General features: G+C 47.1%; 1 protein-coding gene and 1 long non-coding RNA gene across 5 annotated transcripts in view; both read right to left on the bottom strand.

The window, feature by feature from the left end:
- Window positions 1-19439, bottom strand: part of LOC139385464 (arf-GAP with Rho-GAP domain, ANK repeat and PH domain-containing protein 1-like) — a 114978-nt gene that overhangs the window by 35778 nt on the left and 59761 nt on the right. For all 4 annotated transcript variants that reach the window (XM_071130519.1, XM_071130520.1, XM_071130521.1 and 1 more), the window contains 4 exons: window positions 16451-16625; window positions 16156-16290; window positions 7822-7957; window positions 7235-7337 (listed from right to left, as the gene is read on the bottom strand). In XM_071130519.1, the coding sequence (XP_070986620.1) occupies window positions 7235-7337; window positions 7822-7957; window positions 16156-16290; window positions 16451-16625 (549 nt within the window). The remainder of the gene's footprint in view (window positions 1-7234; window positions 7338-7821; window positions 7958-16155; window positions 16291-16450; window positions 16626-19439) is intronic.
- LOC139385465 (uncharacterized) lies at window positions 18011-18364 on the bottom strand. The gene is made up of 2 exons (XR_011628947.1): window positions 18256-18364; window positions 18011-18185 (listed from the first exon to the last, which is right to left on the bottom strand). It is a non-coding gene; the product is annotated as an uncharacterized lncRNA (long non-coding RNA).

Genomic DNA, 19439 nt, shown 5'->3' with positions numbered 1-19439 from the left:
CCTGAGTGTGCAGCGAAATACGAAGCGCCTCTCAGTCACACGGCTCTCCGTCACGTGATCCGGTCTTTCTCACAGGCTACAAGTTAAGCCAGACACATTGGGGACGCAACTGCGCATGTCATTATCTAATTCTGAGGTGCATATTGAAAAAATTGGAAGAACTGTCCACATTTACTTTTTGTCAGCCAACAAGATGAGTAGGCCTAACGAACAGCAAAAGCACTAGTCTATGTCAATCTACTATCCCCCATAGTACAAAAGTCCACCTATTCTATTCTGTGCGAGATAATAATCTGGGACAGTTGTGGGATTTAATAGGTCCCATGTCAGCTAATGTTAAAAATGTTTGTTTTTGCCCATTTATATTGTTGTCACTCAGAAAGCACATTAGACATTGCAAAATGTCTAAAATTGCAAGAAAATTAGCTTAAAAACTGCAACATTTTCTTTGCACCCCATGACAAAATATGTCGAATTGCAGGAAATAAGCTTTAAACCTGCAAAATAGAAATAGATGAGGCGCGTTCGCAAGGAGGTGCGCAGGATGTTCCCCAGGATCGACCCCTGACCTAGATATACATATGGGTTGTTGACTTGGGAACCACTCACTAATAAACGTGTGGAATACATATGGGTTGTTGACTTGGGAACACTCACTAATAAACGTGTGGAATGCATATGGGTTGTTGACTTGGGAACACTCACTAATAAACGTGTGGAATACATATGGGTTGTTGACTTGGGAACACTCACTAATAAACGTGTGGAATACATATGGGTTGTTGACTTGGGAACACTCACTAATAAACGTGTGGAATACATATGGGTTGTTGACTTGGGAACCACTCACTAATAAACGTGTGGAATACATATGGGTTGTTGACTTGGGAACACTCACTAATAAACGTGTGGAATACATATGGGTTGTTGACTTGGGAACCACTCACTAATAAACGTGTGGAATACATATGGGTTGTTGACTTGGGAACCACTCACTAATAAACGTGTGGAATACATATGGGTTGTTGACTTGGGAACCACTCACTAATAAACGTGTGGAATACATATGGGTTGTTGACTTGGGAACACTCACTAATAAACGTGTGGAATGCATATGGGTTGTTGACTTGGGAACACTCACTAATAAACGTGTGGAATACATATGGGTTGTTGACTTGGGAACACTCACTTATAAACGTGTGGAATACATATGGGTTGTTGACTTGGGAACACTCACTAATAAACGTGTGGAATGCATATGGGTTGTTGACTTGGGAACACTCACTAATAAACGTGTGGAATACATATGGGTTGTTGACTTGGGAACACTCACTAATAAACGTGTGGAATACATATGGGTTGTTGACTTGGGAACCACTCACTAATAAACGTGTGGAATACATATGGGTTGTTGACTTGGGAACACTCACTAATAAACGTGTGGAATACATATGGGTTGTTGACTGTGGGAACACTCACTAATAAACGTGTGGAATACATATGGGTTGTTGACTTGGGAACACTCACTAATAAACGTGTGGAATACATATGGGTTGTTGACTTGGGAACACTCACTAATAAACGTGTGGAATACATATGGGTTGTTGACTTGGGAACCACTCACTAATAAACGTGTGGAATACATATGGGTTGTTGACTTGGGAACCACTCACTAATAAACGTGTGGAATACATATGGGTTGTTGACTTGGGAACACTCACTAATAAACGTGTGGAATACATATGGGTTGTTGACTTGGGAACACTCACTAATAAACGTGTGGAATACATATGGGTTGTTGACTTGGGAACCACTCACTAATAAACGTGTGGAATACATATGGGTTGTTGACTTGGGAACCACTCACTAATAAACGTGTGGAATACATATGGGTTGTTGACTTGGGAACACTCACTAATAAACGTGTGGAATACATATGGGTTGTTGACTTGGGAACACTCACTAATAAACGTGTGGAATACATATGGGTTGTTGACTTGGGAACCACTCACTAATAAACGTGTGGAATACATATGGGTTGTTGACATATGGGTTGTTGGGAACATGTGGAATACACTCACTAATAAACGTGTGGAATACATGTGGAATACATATGGTTGTTGACTTGGGAACACTCACTAATAAACGTGTGGAATACATATGGGTTGTTGACTTGGAACCACTCACTAATAAACGTGTGGAATACATATGGTTGTTGACTTGGGAACACTCACTAATAAACGTGTGGAATGCATATGGGTTGTTGACTGGGAACACTCACTAATAAACGTGTGGAATACATATGGGTTGTTGACTTGGGAACACTCACTTATAAACGTGTGGAATACATATGGGTTGTTGACTTGGGAACACTCACTAATAAACGTGTGGAATGCATATGGGTTGTTGACTTGGGAACACTCACTAATAAACGTGTGGAACACTCACTAATAAATGGAATACATATGGGTTGTTGACTTGGGAACACTCACTAATAAACGTGTGGAATACATATGGGTTGTTGACTTGGGAACCACTCACTAATAAACGTGTGGAATACATATGGGTTGTTGACTTGGGAACCACTCACTAATAAACGTGTGGAATACATATGGGTTGTTGACTTGGGAACACTCACTAATAAACGTGTGGAATACATATGGGTTGTTGACTTGGGAACCACTCACTAATAAACGTGTGGAATACATATGGGTTGTTGACTTGGGAACTAAACGTGTGGAATACATATGGGTTGTTGACTTGGGAACCAACACTCACTAATAAACGTGTGGAATACATATGGGTTGTTGGGAACCACTCACTAATAAACGTGTGGAACCACTCACTAATAAACGTGTGGAATACATATGGGTTGTTGACTTGGGAACACTCACTAATAAACGTGTGGAATGAACCACTCACTAATAAACGTGTGGAATACATATGGGTTGTTGACTTGGGAACACTCACTAATAAACGTGTGGAATGCATATGGGTTGTTGACTTGGGAACACTCACTAATAAACGTGTGGAATACATATGGGTTGTTGACTTGGGAACACTCACTTATAAACGTGTGGAATACATATGGGTTGTTGACTTGGGAACACTCACTAATAAACGTGTGGAATGCATATGGGTTGTTGACTTGGGAACACTCACTAATAAACGTGTGGAATGCATATGGGTTGTTGACTTGGGAACACTCACTAATAAACGTGTGGAATACATATGGGTTGTTGACTTGGGAACCACTCACTAATAAACGTGTGGAATACATATGGGTTGTTGACTTGGGAACACTCACTAATAAACGTGTGGAATACATATGGGTTGTTGACTTGGGAACCACTCACTAATAAACGTGTGGAATACATATGGGTTGTTGACTTGGGAACCACTCACTAATAAACGTGTGGAATACATATGGGTTGTTGACTTGGGAACACTCACTAATAAACGTGTGGAATACATATGGGTTGTTGACTTGGGAACCACTGTGGAATACATATGGGTTGTTGACTTGGGAACACTCACTAATAAACACATATGGGTTGTTGACTTGGGAACCACTCACTAATAAACGTGTGGAATACATATGGGTTGTTGACTTGGGAACCACTCACTAATAAACGTGTGGAATACATATGGGTTGTTGACTTGGGAACACTCACTAATAAACGTGTGGAATGCATATGGGTTGTTGACTTGGGAACACTCACTAATAAACGTGTGGAATACATATGGGTTGTTGACTTGGGAACACTCACTTATAAACGTGTGGAATGCATATGGGTTGTTGACTTGGGAACACTCACTAATAAACGTGTGGAATGCATATGGGTTGTTGACTTGGGAACACTCACTAATAAACGTGTGGAATACATATGGGTTGTTGACTTGGGAACACTCACTAATAAACGTGTGGAATACATATGGGTTGTTGACTTGGGAACCACTCACTAATAAACGTGTGGAATACATATGGGTTGTTGACTTGGGAACACTCACTAATAAACGTGTGGAATACATATGGGTTGTTGACTTGGGAACCACTCACATATGGGTTGTTGACTTGGGAACACTCACTAATAAACGTGTGGAATACATATGGGTTGTTGACTTGGGAACCACTCACTTAATAAACGTGTGGAATACATATGGGTTGTTGACTTGGGAACACTCACTAATAAACGTGTGGAATACATATGGGTTGTTGACTTGGGAACCACTCACTAATAAACGTGTGGAATACATATGGGTTGTTGACTTGGGAACCACTCACTAATAAACGTGTGGAATACATATGGGTTGTTGACTTGGGAACACTCACTAATAAACGTGTGGAATACATATGGGTTGTTGACTTGGGAACCACTCACTAATAAACGTGTGGAATACATATGGGTTGTTGACACTAATAAACGTGTGGAAACACTCACTAATAAATGTGTGGAATACATATGGGTTGTTGACTTGGGAACACTCACTAATAAACGTGTGGAATACATATGGGTTGTTGACTTGGGAACCACTCACTAATAAACGTGTGGAATACATATGGGTTGTTGACTTGGGAACCACTCACTAATAAACGTGTGGAATACATATGGGTTGTTGACTTGGGAACCACTCACTAATAAACGTGTGGAATACATATGGGTTGTTGACTTGGGAACCACTCACTAATAAACGTGTGGAATACATATGGGTTGTTGACTTGGGAACACTCACTAATAAACGTGTGGAATACATATGGGTTGTTGACTTGGGAACCACTCACTAATAAACGTGTGGAATACATATGGGTTGTTGACTTGGGAACACTCACTAATAAACGTGTGGAATACATATGGGTTGTTGACTTGGGAACCACTCACTAATAAACGTGTGGAATACATATGGGTTGTTGACTTGGGAACCACTCACTAATAAACGTGTGGAATACATATGGGTTGTTGACTTGGGAACACTAGTGGTCGTCAAATAAACATTAAATGGCACATGGTTACATCGGTATGTTTTTTCAAGTCCAGTGCGCTCCAGGCTGTTGTTACATTTGTAACGTTTGACGGGTGTTATATAAATATTCATACACATAGCTCATATAAACAAAGACATTCCGTCGTAAGAACACATACACCCAGCCATAAGACTGACCCCCTCTTCCTTGTAGAAACACACATCTCATCTCCCTCTACTGGCCGGTCCCAAGAGCAAAGGACTTTTGCTGTGCACCAATGGGGCCCGCTCTGGCTAGAGCAAGGCCCGCCTCCAACCCTCCGACCAGTCAAGAAGACCGAAACGACAAGACTCCACCTACTTTATTCTATGTATAAAAATTAATGTAACCGTAGTATAAGGCCTCTTTTTCACCTGGCTCCTTGCCGAGTTATGTGAACTAGGTCCGTGCACGTAAAACTGCAGGACAAGATATCTCTGACTCATTAAAACTGTCTTTTGTTACAACTGAAATCCACTCTGTCCAGCGTCCGTGATTTGGTCTCAACTCTCCAGTATTTAAACACTAACACGGGTGATCATCACGAAAGTCATTTGTATCATGAGTAAGGAACTATGACAATATTTCAAAAAAAACGATTTAATATATACAAACTTTTGGTCACAGAAAATAGATGATCTGCAGGATGGATCAGATGGAGGTCATTAACACTAAATAAATTGGGAAATTTACATGTCCAAAAGTCATCCAACATCTCATTCCAAAATCATGGCATTAATATGGAGATGGTCCCCCCTTTGCTGCTATAACAGCCTCCAGTCTTCTGGGAAGGCTTTCCACCAGATGTTGGAACATTGCTGCAGGGACTTGCTTCCATTCAGCCACGAGAGCATGAGTGAGGTCGGGCACTGATGTTGGGCGATTAGGCCTGGCTCACAGTCGCCATTTCAATTCACCCCAGATGTGTTTGATGCGGTTGAGGTCAGTGCTCTGTGCAAACTACTCAAATTCTTACACACCGATCGCAACAAACTATTTCTGTATGGACCTCACTTTGTGCATTTTAGATTAACTGTCTTCAAAGCAATGACTCGGGATGTCGGGTTTGATATGAAAGCTTCTTTTAGTAATAATACTTGTTCACGTTACATTTAACAACTTTAGATTCTACAGAGCAATGCAGGTAAGATGCTAGCGGAAAGTCAGCTTAATCACTTTGCACCTGCACATAACTGGTGCGTTATCTCTCTCATTCCTGTCGCAAGGCATTCTGGAACTTGCAGTCAAAAGCGTAATTCAATACTAACCAATACAATTACATATGTAAACAACTGTCAAGTAATATCTTTAGATACAGCTCCATGAATGAACTTAAACATTAACTCTGTAACACATTAAAGTTACAACAAGTGCATGGGGGCACTGTCATGCTGAAACAGGAAAGGGCCTTCCCCAAACTGTTGCCACAAAGTTGAAAGCACGGAATCATCTAGAACGTCATTGTTTCCTGTAGTATATCACTGGCACTAAGGGGCCTTGTATCACTGGCACTAAGTGGCCTAGCCCAAACCATGAAAAACAGTCCAGACCATTATTCCTTCTCCACCAAACTTTACAGTAGGCACTAGGCATTCAGGCAGGTAGCGTTCTCTTGGCATCGGCCAAACCCAGATTAATCCATCGGACTGCCAGAGGGTGAAGCGTGATTCATCACTCCAGAGAACGCGTTTCCACTGCTCCAGTCCAATGGCAGCGAGCTTTACACCACTCCAGCCGAAGCTTGGTATTGTTCAGGCTGCTTGACCATGGAAACCCATTTCATGAAGCTCCCGACGAACAGTTATTGTGCTGACATTGTATCCAGAGGCAAAACTGAAGGGACTAGAGGACTAGGGGACTAGGGAAAGGGACTAGAGGACTATACAACTAGAGGAAGGGACTAGAGGACTAGAGAACTAGATAATTTGTACTCGCTACGCGCTTCAGTGATCCCGTTCTGTGAGCTTGTGCGGCCTGCCACTTCTGAGACGTTGTTGCTGTTGGACATTTATATTCGCAATAACAGCACTTAGAGTTGACCAGGGCAGCTCTAGTAGGGCAGAAATATGACAAACTGACATCGTATGATGGTGCCACATTGAAAGTGACTGAGTTCTTCAGTAAGGCCATTCTACTGCCAATGCTTGTCTATGGAGATTGCATGGCTGTGTGCTCGATTTCATAAACTGGTCAGCAACAGGTGAGGCTGAAATAGCCAATGTGTGTGGTTACCTTGGTGATGGATTTGACCCACTCCTTGTGGCTGTCTTGGTCGTCAGTTCCAAACAGATAGAGACGCTCTGAGTCAGAGTACAGCTCAAACGTATGGTCATAGCTGAGAGGGAGAGAGAGAGAGATTGTTAAGCTTAAACGTATGGTCATAGCTGAGAGAGAGAGAGAGAGAGAGAGAGAGAGAGAGAGAGAGAGAGAGAGAGAGACTGTTAAGCTTAAACGTATGGTCATAGCTGAGAGAGAGAGAGAGAGAGAGAGCGAGAGAGAGAGAGAGAGAGAGAGAGAGAGAGAGACTGTTAAGCTTAAACGTATGGTCATAGCTGAGAGAGAGAGAGAGAGAGAGAGAGAGAGAGAGAGAGAGAGAGAGAGAGAGAGAGAGAGAGAGAGACTGTTAAGCTTAAACGTATGGTCATAGCTGAGAGGGAGAGAGAGAGAGAGAGAGAGAGAGAGAGAGAGAGAGAGAGAGAGAGAGAGAGAGAGATTGTTAAGCTTAAACGTATGGTCATAGCTGAGAGAGCGAGAGAGAGAGAAAGAGAGAGAGAGGGATTGTTAAACAGACTGATGGAAGACTAGTCTTAGGTAGGTACCCATGTCTCTCTGGTGTGTTGACAGACAGACAGACTATCTCTGTAGACTTCAGGGCACCGTTGGGCGTGGAGGTCTTGTCACTCTCGTAGTAACTAAAGTTCCCATCATTTAACATACACCAGCGACGACTGAACTCTGCAGAGACAAGAGCAACCAGAGGAAATATTATTCACAGAGGACACACTTTGACCAAGCAAGACTCACCTTGAGCTAGGTGAGAGAAAAGGACTAGAGGACAAGAGAACTAGGGGAAGGGACTAGAGGAAGGGACTATAAAACTAGGGGAAGGGACTAGAGGATTAGAGAACTAAGGGAAAGGAATAAAGAACTAGATAACTACGGGAAGGGACTAGAGACTAGAGGAAAAGGGACTAGAGGAAGGGCCTAGAGGACTAGAAAACTAGGGGAAGGGACTATAGAACTAGGGGAAGGGACTAAATAACTAGGGGAAGGGACTAGAGAACTAGGGGAAGGGACTAGAGAACTAGGGGAAGGGACTAGAGAACTAGAGGATGGGACTAGAGAACTAGAGGATGGGACTAGAGAACTAGAGGGGGAGGGACTAGAGAACTAGGGGAAGGGACTAGAGGACTAGAGAACTAGGGGAAGGGACTAGAGGACTAGAGAACTAGAGGAAGGGACTAGAGGACTAGAGGACTAGGGGAAGGGACTAGAGGACTAGAGAACTAGGGGAAGGGACTAGAGAACTAGAGCACTAGGGGAAGGGACTAGAGAACTAGGGGAAGGGACTAGAGAACTAGGGGAAGGGACTAGAGAACTAGGGGAAGGGACTAGAGAACTAGAGGAAGGGACTAGAGGACTAGAGAACTAGGGGAAGGGGCTAGAGAACTAGGGGAAGGGACTAGAGGACTAGAGAACTAGGGGAAGGGACTAGGGACTAGAGAACTAACTAGAGAACAAGGGGAAGGGACTAGAAGACTAGAGAACTAGGGGAAGGGACTAGAGAACTAGGGGAATTTACTAGAGAACTAGGGGAAGGGACTAGAAGACGGACTAGAGCACTAGGGGAAGGGACTAGAGAACTAGGGGAGGGACTAGGAACTAGGGGAAGGGACTAGAGAACTAGAGGAAGGGACTAGAAGGGACTAGAGAACTGGGGGAAGGGGCTAGAGAACTAGGGGAAGGGACTAGAGAAACTAGGGGAAGGGAGTAGAGAACTAGGGGAAGGGAGTAGAGAACTAGGGGAAGGGGCTAGAGAACTAGGGGAAGGGACTAGAGAGGACTAGAGAACTAGGGGACTAGAGAACAAGGGGAAGGGACTAGAAGACTAGAGAACAAGGGGAAGGGACTAGAAGACTAGAGAACTAGGGGAAGGGACTAGAGAACTAGGGGAATTTACTAGAGAACTAGGGGAAGGGACTAGAAGACTAGAGAACTAGGGGAAGGGACTAGAGGGGACTAGGGGAAGGGACTAGAGGGGACTAGGGGAAGGGACTAGAGGACTAGGGGAAGGGACTAGAGGACTAGAGAACTAGGGGAAGGGACTAGAGGACTAGAGAACTAGAGGACTAGAGAACAAGGGGAAGGGACTAGAAGACTAGAGAACAAGGGGAAGGGACTAGAGAACTAGGGGAATTTACTAGAGAACTAGGGGAAGGGACTAGAAGACTAGAGAACTAGGGGAAGGGACTAGAGGGGACTATGGGAAGGGACTAGAGGAAGGGACTAGAGAACTAGGGGAAGGGACTAGATAACTACGGGACAAGAGGAGAGGACTAGAGAACTAGAGAAAGGGACAAGAGGAGGGGACTAGGGGAAGGGACTAGAGGACTAGAGAACTAGTGGAAGGGACTAGAGAACTACGGGACAAGAGGAGAGGACTAGAGAACTAGAGAAAGGGACAAGAGGATGGGACTAGAGGAAGGGACTAGAGAACTAGGGGAAGAGCCTAGAGGATTAGAGAACTGCGGGACTAGAGGAAGGGACTAGAGAACTACGGGACTAGAGAACTAGGGGAAGGGCCTAGAGGACTAGAGAACTATGGGAATAGAGAACTAGGGGAAGGGCCTAGAGGACTAGGGGAAGGGACTAGAGGACTAGAGAACTAGGGGAAGCGACTAGAGAACTAGGGGAAGGGACTAGAGGACTAGAGAACTAGGGGACTAGAGAACAAGGGGAAGGGACTAGAAGACTAGAGAACTAGGGGAAGGGACTAGAGAACTAGGGGAATTTACTAGAGAACTAGGGGAAGGGACTAGAAGACTAGAGAACTAGGGGAAGGGACTAGAGGGGACTAGGGGAAGGGACTAGAGGGGACTAGGGGAAGGGACTAGAGGAAGGGACTAGAGAACTAGTGGAAGGGACTAGAGAACTAGAGAACTAGGCGAAGGGACTAGATAACTACGGGACAAGAGGAGACGACTAGAGAACTAGAGAAAGGGACAAGAGGAGGGGACTAGGGGAAGGGACTAGAGGACTAGAGAACTAGTGGAAGGGACTAGAGAACTACGGGACAAGAGGAGAGGACTAGAGAACTAGAGAAAGGGACAAGAGGATGGGACTAGAGGAAGGGACTAGAGAACTAGGGGAAGGGCCTAGAGGATTAGAGAACTGCGGGACTAGAGGAAGGGACTAGAGAACTACGGGACTAGAGAACTAGGGGAAGGGCCTAGAGGACTAGAGAACTATGGGACTAGAGAACTAGGGGAAGGGCCTAGAGGACTAGGGGAAGGGACTAGAGGACTAGAGAACTAGGGGGACTAGAAGACTAGAGAACTATGGGAAGGGACTAGAGGACTATGGGACTAGAGGACTAGAGAACTAGGGGAAGGGACTAGAGAACTAGGGGAAGGGACTAGAGGATTAGAGGTCTAGGGGAAGGGACTAGAAGACTAGAGAACTAGGGGAAGGACTAGAGAACTAGGGGAAGGGACTAGAGAACTAGAAGGGACTAGGGGAAGGGACTAGAGAACTAGGGGAAGGGACTAGAGAACTAGGGGAAGGGACTAGAGAACTAGGGGAAGGGACTAGAGAACTAGGGGAAGGGACTAGAGGACTAGAGAACTAGGGGAAGGGACTAGGGGAAGGGAAGACTAGAGAACTAGGGGAAGGGACTAGAGAACTAGGGGAAGGGACTAGAGAACTAGGGGAAGGGACTACTAGGGGAAGGGACTAGAGGAAGGGAAGGAACTAGAAGGGACAAGAGAACTAGGGGAAGGGGCTAGAGAACTAGAGGAAGGGACTAGAGGAAGGACTAGAGGAGGGGACTAGGGGAAGGGAGTAGAGGACTAGAGAACTAGGGGAACTAGAGGACTAGGAAAGGGACTAGAGAACTAGGGGAAGGGACTAGAGAACTAGGGGAAGGGACTAGAGAACTAGGGGAAGGGACTAGAGAACTAGGGGAAGGGACTAGAGAACTAGGGGAAGGGACTAGAGGGGAACTAGGGGAAGGGACTAGAGAACTAGGGGAAGGGACTAGAGGAAGGGACTAGAGAACTAGGGGAAGGGACAAGAGGACTAGAGAACTAGGGGAAGGGACTAGAGAACTAGGGGAAGGGACTAGAGGACTAGAGAACTAGAGAGGGGAAGGGACTAGAAGGAGGACTAGAGAACTAAAGGAAGGGACTAGAGGAAGAAGGGACTAGAGAACAAGGGGAAGGGACTAGAGAACTAGGGGAAGGGACTAGAGAACTAGGGGAAGGGACTAGAAGACTAGAGGAAGGGACTAGAGGACGGGACTAGGGGAAGGGACTAGGGGAGGGGACTAGAGGACTAGAGAACTAGGGGAAGGGACTAGAGAACTACGGGACTAGAGGAGGGACTAGAGGACTAGAAAAAAGGGACTAGAGAACTAGGGGAAGGGACTAGAGAACTAGGGGAAGGGACTAGAGGAAGGGACTAGAGGACTAGAGAACTAGGGGAAGGGACTAGAGAACTACGGGACTAGAGGAGAGGACTAGATAACTACGGGAAGGGACTATAGGAGGGGACTAGGGGAAAGGACTAGACTAGAGAACTACGGGACTAGAGAACTAGGGAAAGGGACTAGAGAACTAGGAGAATGGACTAGAGGACTAGAGAACTAGAGGAAGGGATTTGGGGACTAGAGAATTAGGGGAAGGGACTAGAGGACTAGAGAACTAGGGGAAGGGACTGGTGGACTAGAGAACTAGGGGAAGGGACTAGAGAACTAGAGGACTAGAGAATTAGGGGAAGGGACTAGAGAACTAGAGGACTAGAGAACTAGGGGAAGGGACTAGAAGACTAGAGAACTAGGGGAAGGGACAAGAGAACTACGGGACAAGAGGAGAGGACTAGAGAACTACGGGAAGGGACTATAGGAAGGGACTAGAGAACTAGAGAACAACGGGAAGGGACTAGGGGAATAGACTAGAGGACTAGAGAACTAGGGGAAAGGACTAGAGGACTAGAGAACAAGGGGAAGGGAATAGAGGACTAGAGAACTAGGGGAAGGGACTAAAGAACTATGGGAAGGGACTAGAGAACTAGGGGAAGGGATTAGAGCGCTAGTGGAAGGGACTAGAGAACTAGGGGAAGGGACTAGAGGAGGGGACTAGGGGAAGGGACTAGAGGACTAGAGAACTAGGGGAAGGGACAAGAGAACTACGGGACAAGAGGAGAGGACTAGAGAACTACGGGAAGGGACTATAGGAAGGGACTAGAGAACTAGAGAACAACGGGAAGGGACTAGGGGAATAGACTAAAGGACTAGAGAACTAGGGGAAAGGACTAGAGGACTAGAGAACAAGGGGAAGGGACTAGAGGACTAGAGAACTAGGGGAAGGGACTAGAGAACTATGGGAAGGGACTAGAGAACTAGGGGAAGGGATTAGAGCGCTAGTGGAAGGGACTAGAGAACTAGGGGAAGGGACTAGAAGACTAGAGAACTAGGGGAAGGGACTAGAGGGGACTAGGGGAAGGGACTAGAGGAAGGGACTAGAGAACTAGGGGAAGGGACTAGAGAACTACGGGACAAGAAGAGAGGACTAGAGAACTACGGGTAGGGACTAGAGGGGACTAGGGGAAGGGACTAGAGAACTAGGGGAAGGGACTAGAGAACTAGAGAACTAGGGGAAGGGAATCGAGAACTAAAGAACTAGGGGAAGGGACTAGAGAACTACGGGACAAGAGGAGAGGACTAGAGAACTAGAGAAAGGGACAACAGGAGGGGACTAGAGAAAGGGACAACAGGAGGGGACTAGGGGAAGGGACTAGAGGACTAGAGAACTAGTGGAAGGGACAAGAGAACTACGGGACAAGAGGAGAGGACTAGAGAACTAGAGAAAGGGACAAGAGGATGGGACTAGAGAACTAGGGGAAGGGCCTAGAGGATTAGAGAACTGCGGGACTAGAGGAAGGGACTAGAGAACTACGGGACTAGAGAACTAGGGGAAGGGCCTAGAGGACTAGAGAACTATGGGACTAGAGAACTAGGGGAAGGGACTAGAGAACTAGGGGAAGGGACTAGAGGACTAGAGAACTAGGGGAAGGGACTAGAGGACTAGAGAACTAGGGGACTAGAGAACAAGGGGAAGGGACTAGAAGACTAGAGAACTAGGGGAAGGGAACAGAGAACTAGGGGAAGGGACTAGAGAACTAGGGGAAGGGACTAGAGAACTAGGGGAAGGGACTAGAGAACTAGGGGAAGGGACTAGAGGGGACTAGGGGAAGGGACTAGAGGAAGGGACTAGAGAACTAGGGGAAGGGACTAGAGAACTAGAGAACCAGGGGAAGGGACTAGATAACTACGGGGCAAGAGGAGAGGACTAGAGAACTACGGGAAGGGACTAGAGGGGACTAGGGGAAGGGACTAGAGGAAGGGACTAGAGAACTGGAGAAGGGACTAGAGAACTAGAGAACTAGGGGAAGGGACTAGAGAACTACGGGACAAGAGTAGAGGACTAGAGAACTAGAGAAAGGGACAAGAGGAGGGGACTAGGGGAAGGGACTAGAGGACTAGAGAACTAGTGGAAGGGACTAGAGAACTACGGGACAAGAGGAGAGGACTAGAGAACTAGAGAAAGGGACAAGATGATGGGACTAGAGGAAGGGACTAGAGAACTAGGGGAAGGGCCTAGAGGATTAGAGAACTGTGGGACTAGAGGAAGGGACTAGAGAACTACGGGACTAGAGAACTAGGGGAAGGGCCTAGAGGACTAGAGAACTATGGGACTAGAGAACTAGGGGACTAGAGAACTAGGGGAAGGGCCTAGAGGACTAGGGGAAGGGCCTAGAGGACTAGAGAACTAGGGGGACTAGAAGACTAGAGAACTATGGGAAGGGACTAGAGGACTATGGGACTAGAGAACTAGGGGAAGGGACTAGAGAACTAGGGGAAGGGACTAGAGGATTAGAGGTCTAGGGGAAGGGACTAGAAGACTAGAGAACTAGGGGAAGGACTAGAGAACTAGGGGAAGGGACTAGAGAACTAGGGGAAGGGACTAGAGAACTAGGGGAAGGGACTAGAGAACTAGGGGAAGGGACTAGAGAACTAGGGGAAGGGACTAGAGGACTAGAGAACTAGGGGAAGCGACTAGAAGACTAGAGAACTAGGGGAAGGGACTAGAGAACTAGGGGAAGGGACTAGAGAACTACGGGACTAGAGGAAAGGACTAGAGGACAAAGAACTAGGGGAAGATAACTACGGGACTAGAGAAAAGGACTAGAGGACAAAGAACTAGGGGAAGATAACTACGGGACTAGAGGAAAGGACTAGAGGACAAAGAACTAGGGAAGGGACTAGAGAACTAGAGGAAGGGACTAGAGGAACTAGGGGAAGGGACTAGAGAACTAGAGGAAGGGACTAGAGAACTAGGAGAAGGGACTAGAGAACTAGGGGGGGAAGGGACTAGAGAACTAAATGAAGGGACTAGAGAACTAGGGGAAGGGACTAGAGAACTAGGGGAAGGGACTAGAGAACTAGGGGAAGGGACTAGAGGACTAGAGAACTAGAGGAAGGGACTAGAGGAGGGGACTAGGGGAAGGGGCTAGAGAACTAGAGGAAGGGACTAGAGGACTAGAGAACTAGAGGAAGGGACTAGAGGAGGGGACTAGGGGAAGGGACTAGAGGAGGGGACTAGATAACTAGGGGAAGGGACTAGAGGACTAGAGAACTAGGAGAAGGGAGTAGAGAACTAGGGGAAGGGACTAGAAGGGACTAGAGAACTAAATGAATGGACTAGAGGACTAGGGGAAGGGACTAGAGAACTAGGGGAAGGGACTATAAAACTAGGGGAAGGGACTAGAGAACTAGGGGAAGGGACTAGATAACTAGGGGAAGGGACTAGAGAACTAGAGGAAGGGACTAGAGGACTAGAGAACTAGGGGAAGGGGCTAGAGAACTAGAGGAAGGGACTAGAGGACTAGAGAACTAGAGGAAGGGACTAGAGGAGGGGACTAGAGGAGGGGACTAGATAACTAGGGGAAGGGACTAGAGGACTAGAGAACTAGGAGAAGGGAGTAGAGAACTAGGGGAAGGGACTAGAGGACTAGGGGAAGGGACTAGAGAACTAGGGGAAGGGACTAGAGAACTAGGGGAAGGGACTAGAGAACTAGGGGAAGGGACTAGAGAAATAGGGGAAGGGACTAGAGGACTAGGAGAAGGGACTATAAAACTAGAGGAAGGGACTAGAGACTAGAGAACTAGGGGAAGGGACTAGAGAACTAGAGAACTAGGGGAAGGGACTAGAGGACTAGGAGAAAGGACTATAAAACTAGAGGAAGGGACTAGAGGACTAGAGAGCTAGGGGAAGGGACTAGAGGACTAGGGGAAGGGACTAGAGGAAGGGACTACAGGACTAGGGGAAGGGACTAGAGGAAGGGACTACAGGACTAGGGGAAGGGGAAGGGATTGAGGGGCAAGAGGAAGGGACTACGGGACTAGAGGAAAGGACTAGGGCAGGGACTACGGGACTAGAGGAAAGGACTAGGGGAAGGGACTACGGGACTAGAGGAAAGGACTGGGGGAAGGGACTACGGGACTAGAGGAAAGGACTAGGGGAAGGGACTACGGACTAGAGGAAAGGACTAGGGGAAGGGACTACAGGACTAGGGGAAGGGTTTGAGGGGCAAGAGGAAGGGACTACGGGACTAGAGGAAAGGACTAGGGAAGGGACTACGGGACTAGAGGAAAGGACTAGGGGAAGGGACTACGGGACTAGAGGAAAGGACTAGAGGAAGGGACTACGGGACTAGAGGAAAGGACTGGGGGAAGGGACTACGGACTAGAGGAAAGGACTGGGGGAAGGGACTACGGGAAAGAACTAGGGGACTCGAGGAAGGGACTAAGGGAAGGGACTAGGGGAAGGACAAGAGGACTAAGCAAGAAACTAGGGTGTGTGTGATTGGCTCACCCTCCCTGGCCTTGCGCTCCGTAATAGGCCGGACCATGGAGGCGGTCTTGAAAAGGAAGCCATTGTGAGTGACGGGGTGCTGTGGTGAATAGTGTCGAGGCTCCATGTCCCCAGTCACCTCCGAACGAGGCAGCTCTGCAGACACACAACACGCACAGTAATTATTCAACAGGAATAAAACACGCACAGTAATTATTCAACAGGAATAAACAACATGTAAATATGTGAATGAATACAAATGAATATGAATATATATGAATAAACATGTTATCTGTCAACAGGAGTGTGTGTGTACCTGTGTTGAGGTTGTGAGAGAGGAACTGGGCCTGTAGTTTCTGGTTGTGTGCGAGTGCCAGAGAGAGGGGGGAGGGACAGTCAGTCTGGCCAGTAGAACAGTTCACATCAGCTCCACAGAACACCAGACACAACGTTTCCAGCACATCACTGCACTGCACGTTTATACACAGGGCCTGGAGAGGGAGAGAGTGAGAGAGTGAGAGTGGGGGAAGAGAGGGTAGGAGGGATAATTGTTTCAAATTCAGAAAATGATCACTTTGTCAGTATTATCTAGGAGGAACTAACTTGGCTGCCATGGAATGATGTTATGGTGAGTAGGAGCTTTTTGGTTGAAACAGCAGTGACCAGATTGTTGTTGTAGCTGTGCCACAGCAGTATTAGTAAACTTGTTTCTGAACTCATGGTTCAGGGTCTCAGGCAGTGCCTCAATGCCTCAAATAATGATACATTTCTGTTATGACTAAAAAAGTAATATGTGAAGTCAGCCAATATGTATTGTATTTTGTTGAATATCTGTAGGCCGATGTCGGTCACTTAAATTCTGGAATCGTCTTAGAACATCGTGACACATAACCTAGGACATTACACAAGACTACATTCCAAACCTTACTCCTACCTACAGTCCACCTGTTGTTGTTGTTGTTGGGCAAAGCAGTGTTGCAGCTTGACTCAGAGCTGTGGTTCAGAACAATCCACTCTTAAAGTGTTTCTCAACTGAGACCAATTATACATCTCTGAGGACATTTAGGTTGAGGGGACAGGGGGTAAAATCCTCCAGGGTGTAGGGACAGGAACAGGGTAAGGGGACAGGGTAAGGGGACAGGGAGGTAAAATCCTCCAGGGTGTAGGGACAGGGACAGGGTAAGGGGACAGGGTAAGGGGACAGGGAGGTAAAATCCTCCAGGGTGTAGGGACAGGGTAAGGGGACAGGGTAAGGGGACAGGGAGGTAAAATCCTCCAGGGTGTAGGGACAGGGAGGTAAAATCCTCCAGGGTGTAGGGACAGGGGGTCAAATCCTCCAGGGTGTAGGGACAGGGGGTAAAATCCTCCAGGGTACAGGGACAGGGACAGGGTAAGGGGACAGGAACAGGGTAAGGGGACAGGAAGGTAAAATCCTCCAGGGTACAGGAACAGGGTAAGGGGACAGGGAGGTAAAATCCTCCAGGGTACAGGGACAGGGTAGGGGGACAGGGAGGTAAAATCCTCCAGGGTACAGGGACAGGGACAGGGTAAGGGGACAGGAAGGTAAAATCCTCCAGGGTACAGGGACAGGGACAGGGTAAGGGGACAGGAGGGTAAAATCCTCTAGGTTGTAGGGACAGGGTACAGGGACAGGGAGGTAAAATCATTCAGGGTACAGGGACAGGGTAAGGGGACAGGAGGGTAAAATCCTCTAGGGTACAGGGACAGGGTAGGAGTATATGGGATGAGGGGACAGGTTAACTCAGAACCAGGCTAAGAAATGAAAGCAGTCAGTGAGGGAGAGACTGCTCCGTTGAGAGAGACCAGGAGAGATGGAGGGAGGAAAGAAAGGAGGGTGTTTTTACAGCAGAGCTCAACGCAGCCTTCCAGCTTGAGCCCACTGAGCCCAACACAGTAATACCCACCTTGTTACACACACATGCTGCCGAACTCTCTCTGAACCAACAACCCACACACACGCAGCTGCACTCTCTCTGAACCAACAACCCACACATGCTACTGCACTCTCTCTGAACCAACAACCCACACAGCTGCACTCTCTCTGAACCAACAACCCACACAGACACAGCTGCACTCTCTCTGAACCAACAACCCACATACACACAGCTGCACTCTCTCTGAACCAACAACCCACACACACACAGCTGCACTCTCCTCTCCCTTCTTCGACTCTCCCTCGCCTGTTTCTTCTTCATATCCCTCCCATCAGTCACATGAGGGAAACCAGAGTCAGGGATCCACTCACACACTCAGGTGTGGGCTATAGCAACCAATCGGTTCACAGGAAGGCTGAGCAAGAAAATAAGAAAAAGGCCTCTGAGAAATAAGTGCTTCAAGACTTCCAGCCCTCACACATCTGCACACACACACACATCTGCACACACACACACATCTGCACACACACACACACATCTGCACACACACACACATCTGCACACACACACACACATCTGCACACACACACACACATCTGCACACACACACACATCTGCACACACACACACATCTGCACACACACACACATCTGCACACACACACACATCTGCACACACACACACACACATCTGCACACACACACACACATCTGCACACACACACACATCTGCACACACACATCTGCACACACACACACATCTGCACACACACACACATCTGCACACACACATCTGCACACAAACATCTGCACACAAACATCTGCACACACACATCTGCACACACACATCTGCACACACACAGAGGAATCCAAGACTTTTAGACAACCCCTGGAGAGGCAGAGAGACAAACGTTTTTCAGAGGACCGTGTGGACTGCACTCTATACCCTGGGTGTGTCTCTGAAAACATAACTCAGTTAGCTACAGTCCTCCTTTCTACAGAAAAGATTAACAAAAACATGCAAGTCTTGTAATCAGAGAGTGATTACAGATACCACTTCCCTCGATCCTCCCCCCTCCAACTAACAAAGGTTTTACCCGCATGGAAAGCAGAGGATCACACACACACACGAGACAGGAAGTGACCCATATGTTCCAGCATTACCTCACCAGAGAGACCGAGCAGACAGACAGACCGAGCAGACAGACAGACCGAGCAGACAGACAGACCGAGCAGACAGACAGACCGAGCAGACAGAGAGACCGAGCAGACAGAGAGACTGGGCAGACAGAGACCTCTCTCTCTCTCGCTTTCTGTCTTTCTCTGCCTCTGTCTCTCTCTCTTTCAGTTCAAAGGGCTTTATTGTCTTTATGTTTACATTGCCAAAGTAAATGGAATAGACGACAAATAA

Source organism: Oncorhynchus clarkii, chromosome 27 (genome assembly GCF_045791955.1).
Source record: "Oncorhynchus clarkii lewisi isolate Uvic-CL-2024 chromosome 27, UVic_Ocla_1.0, whole genome shotgun sequence".
Taxonomy (NCBI): Eukaryota; Metazoa; Chordata; class Actinopteri; order Salmoniformes; family Salmonidae; genus Oncorhynchus; species Oncorhynchus clarkii.
Note: the sequence above shows the minus strand (reverse complement) of the source record. Positions and strands in the feature narration are given on the sequence as shown.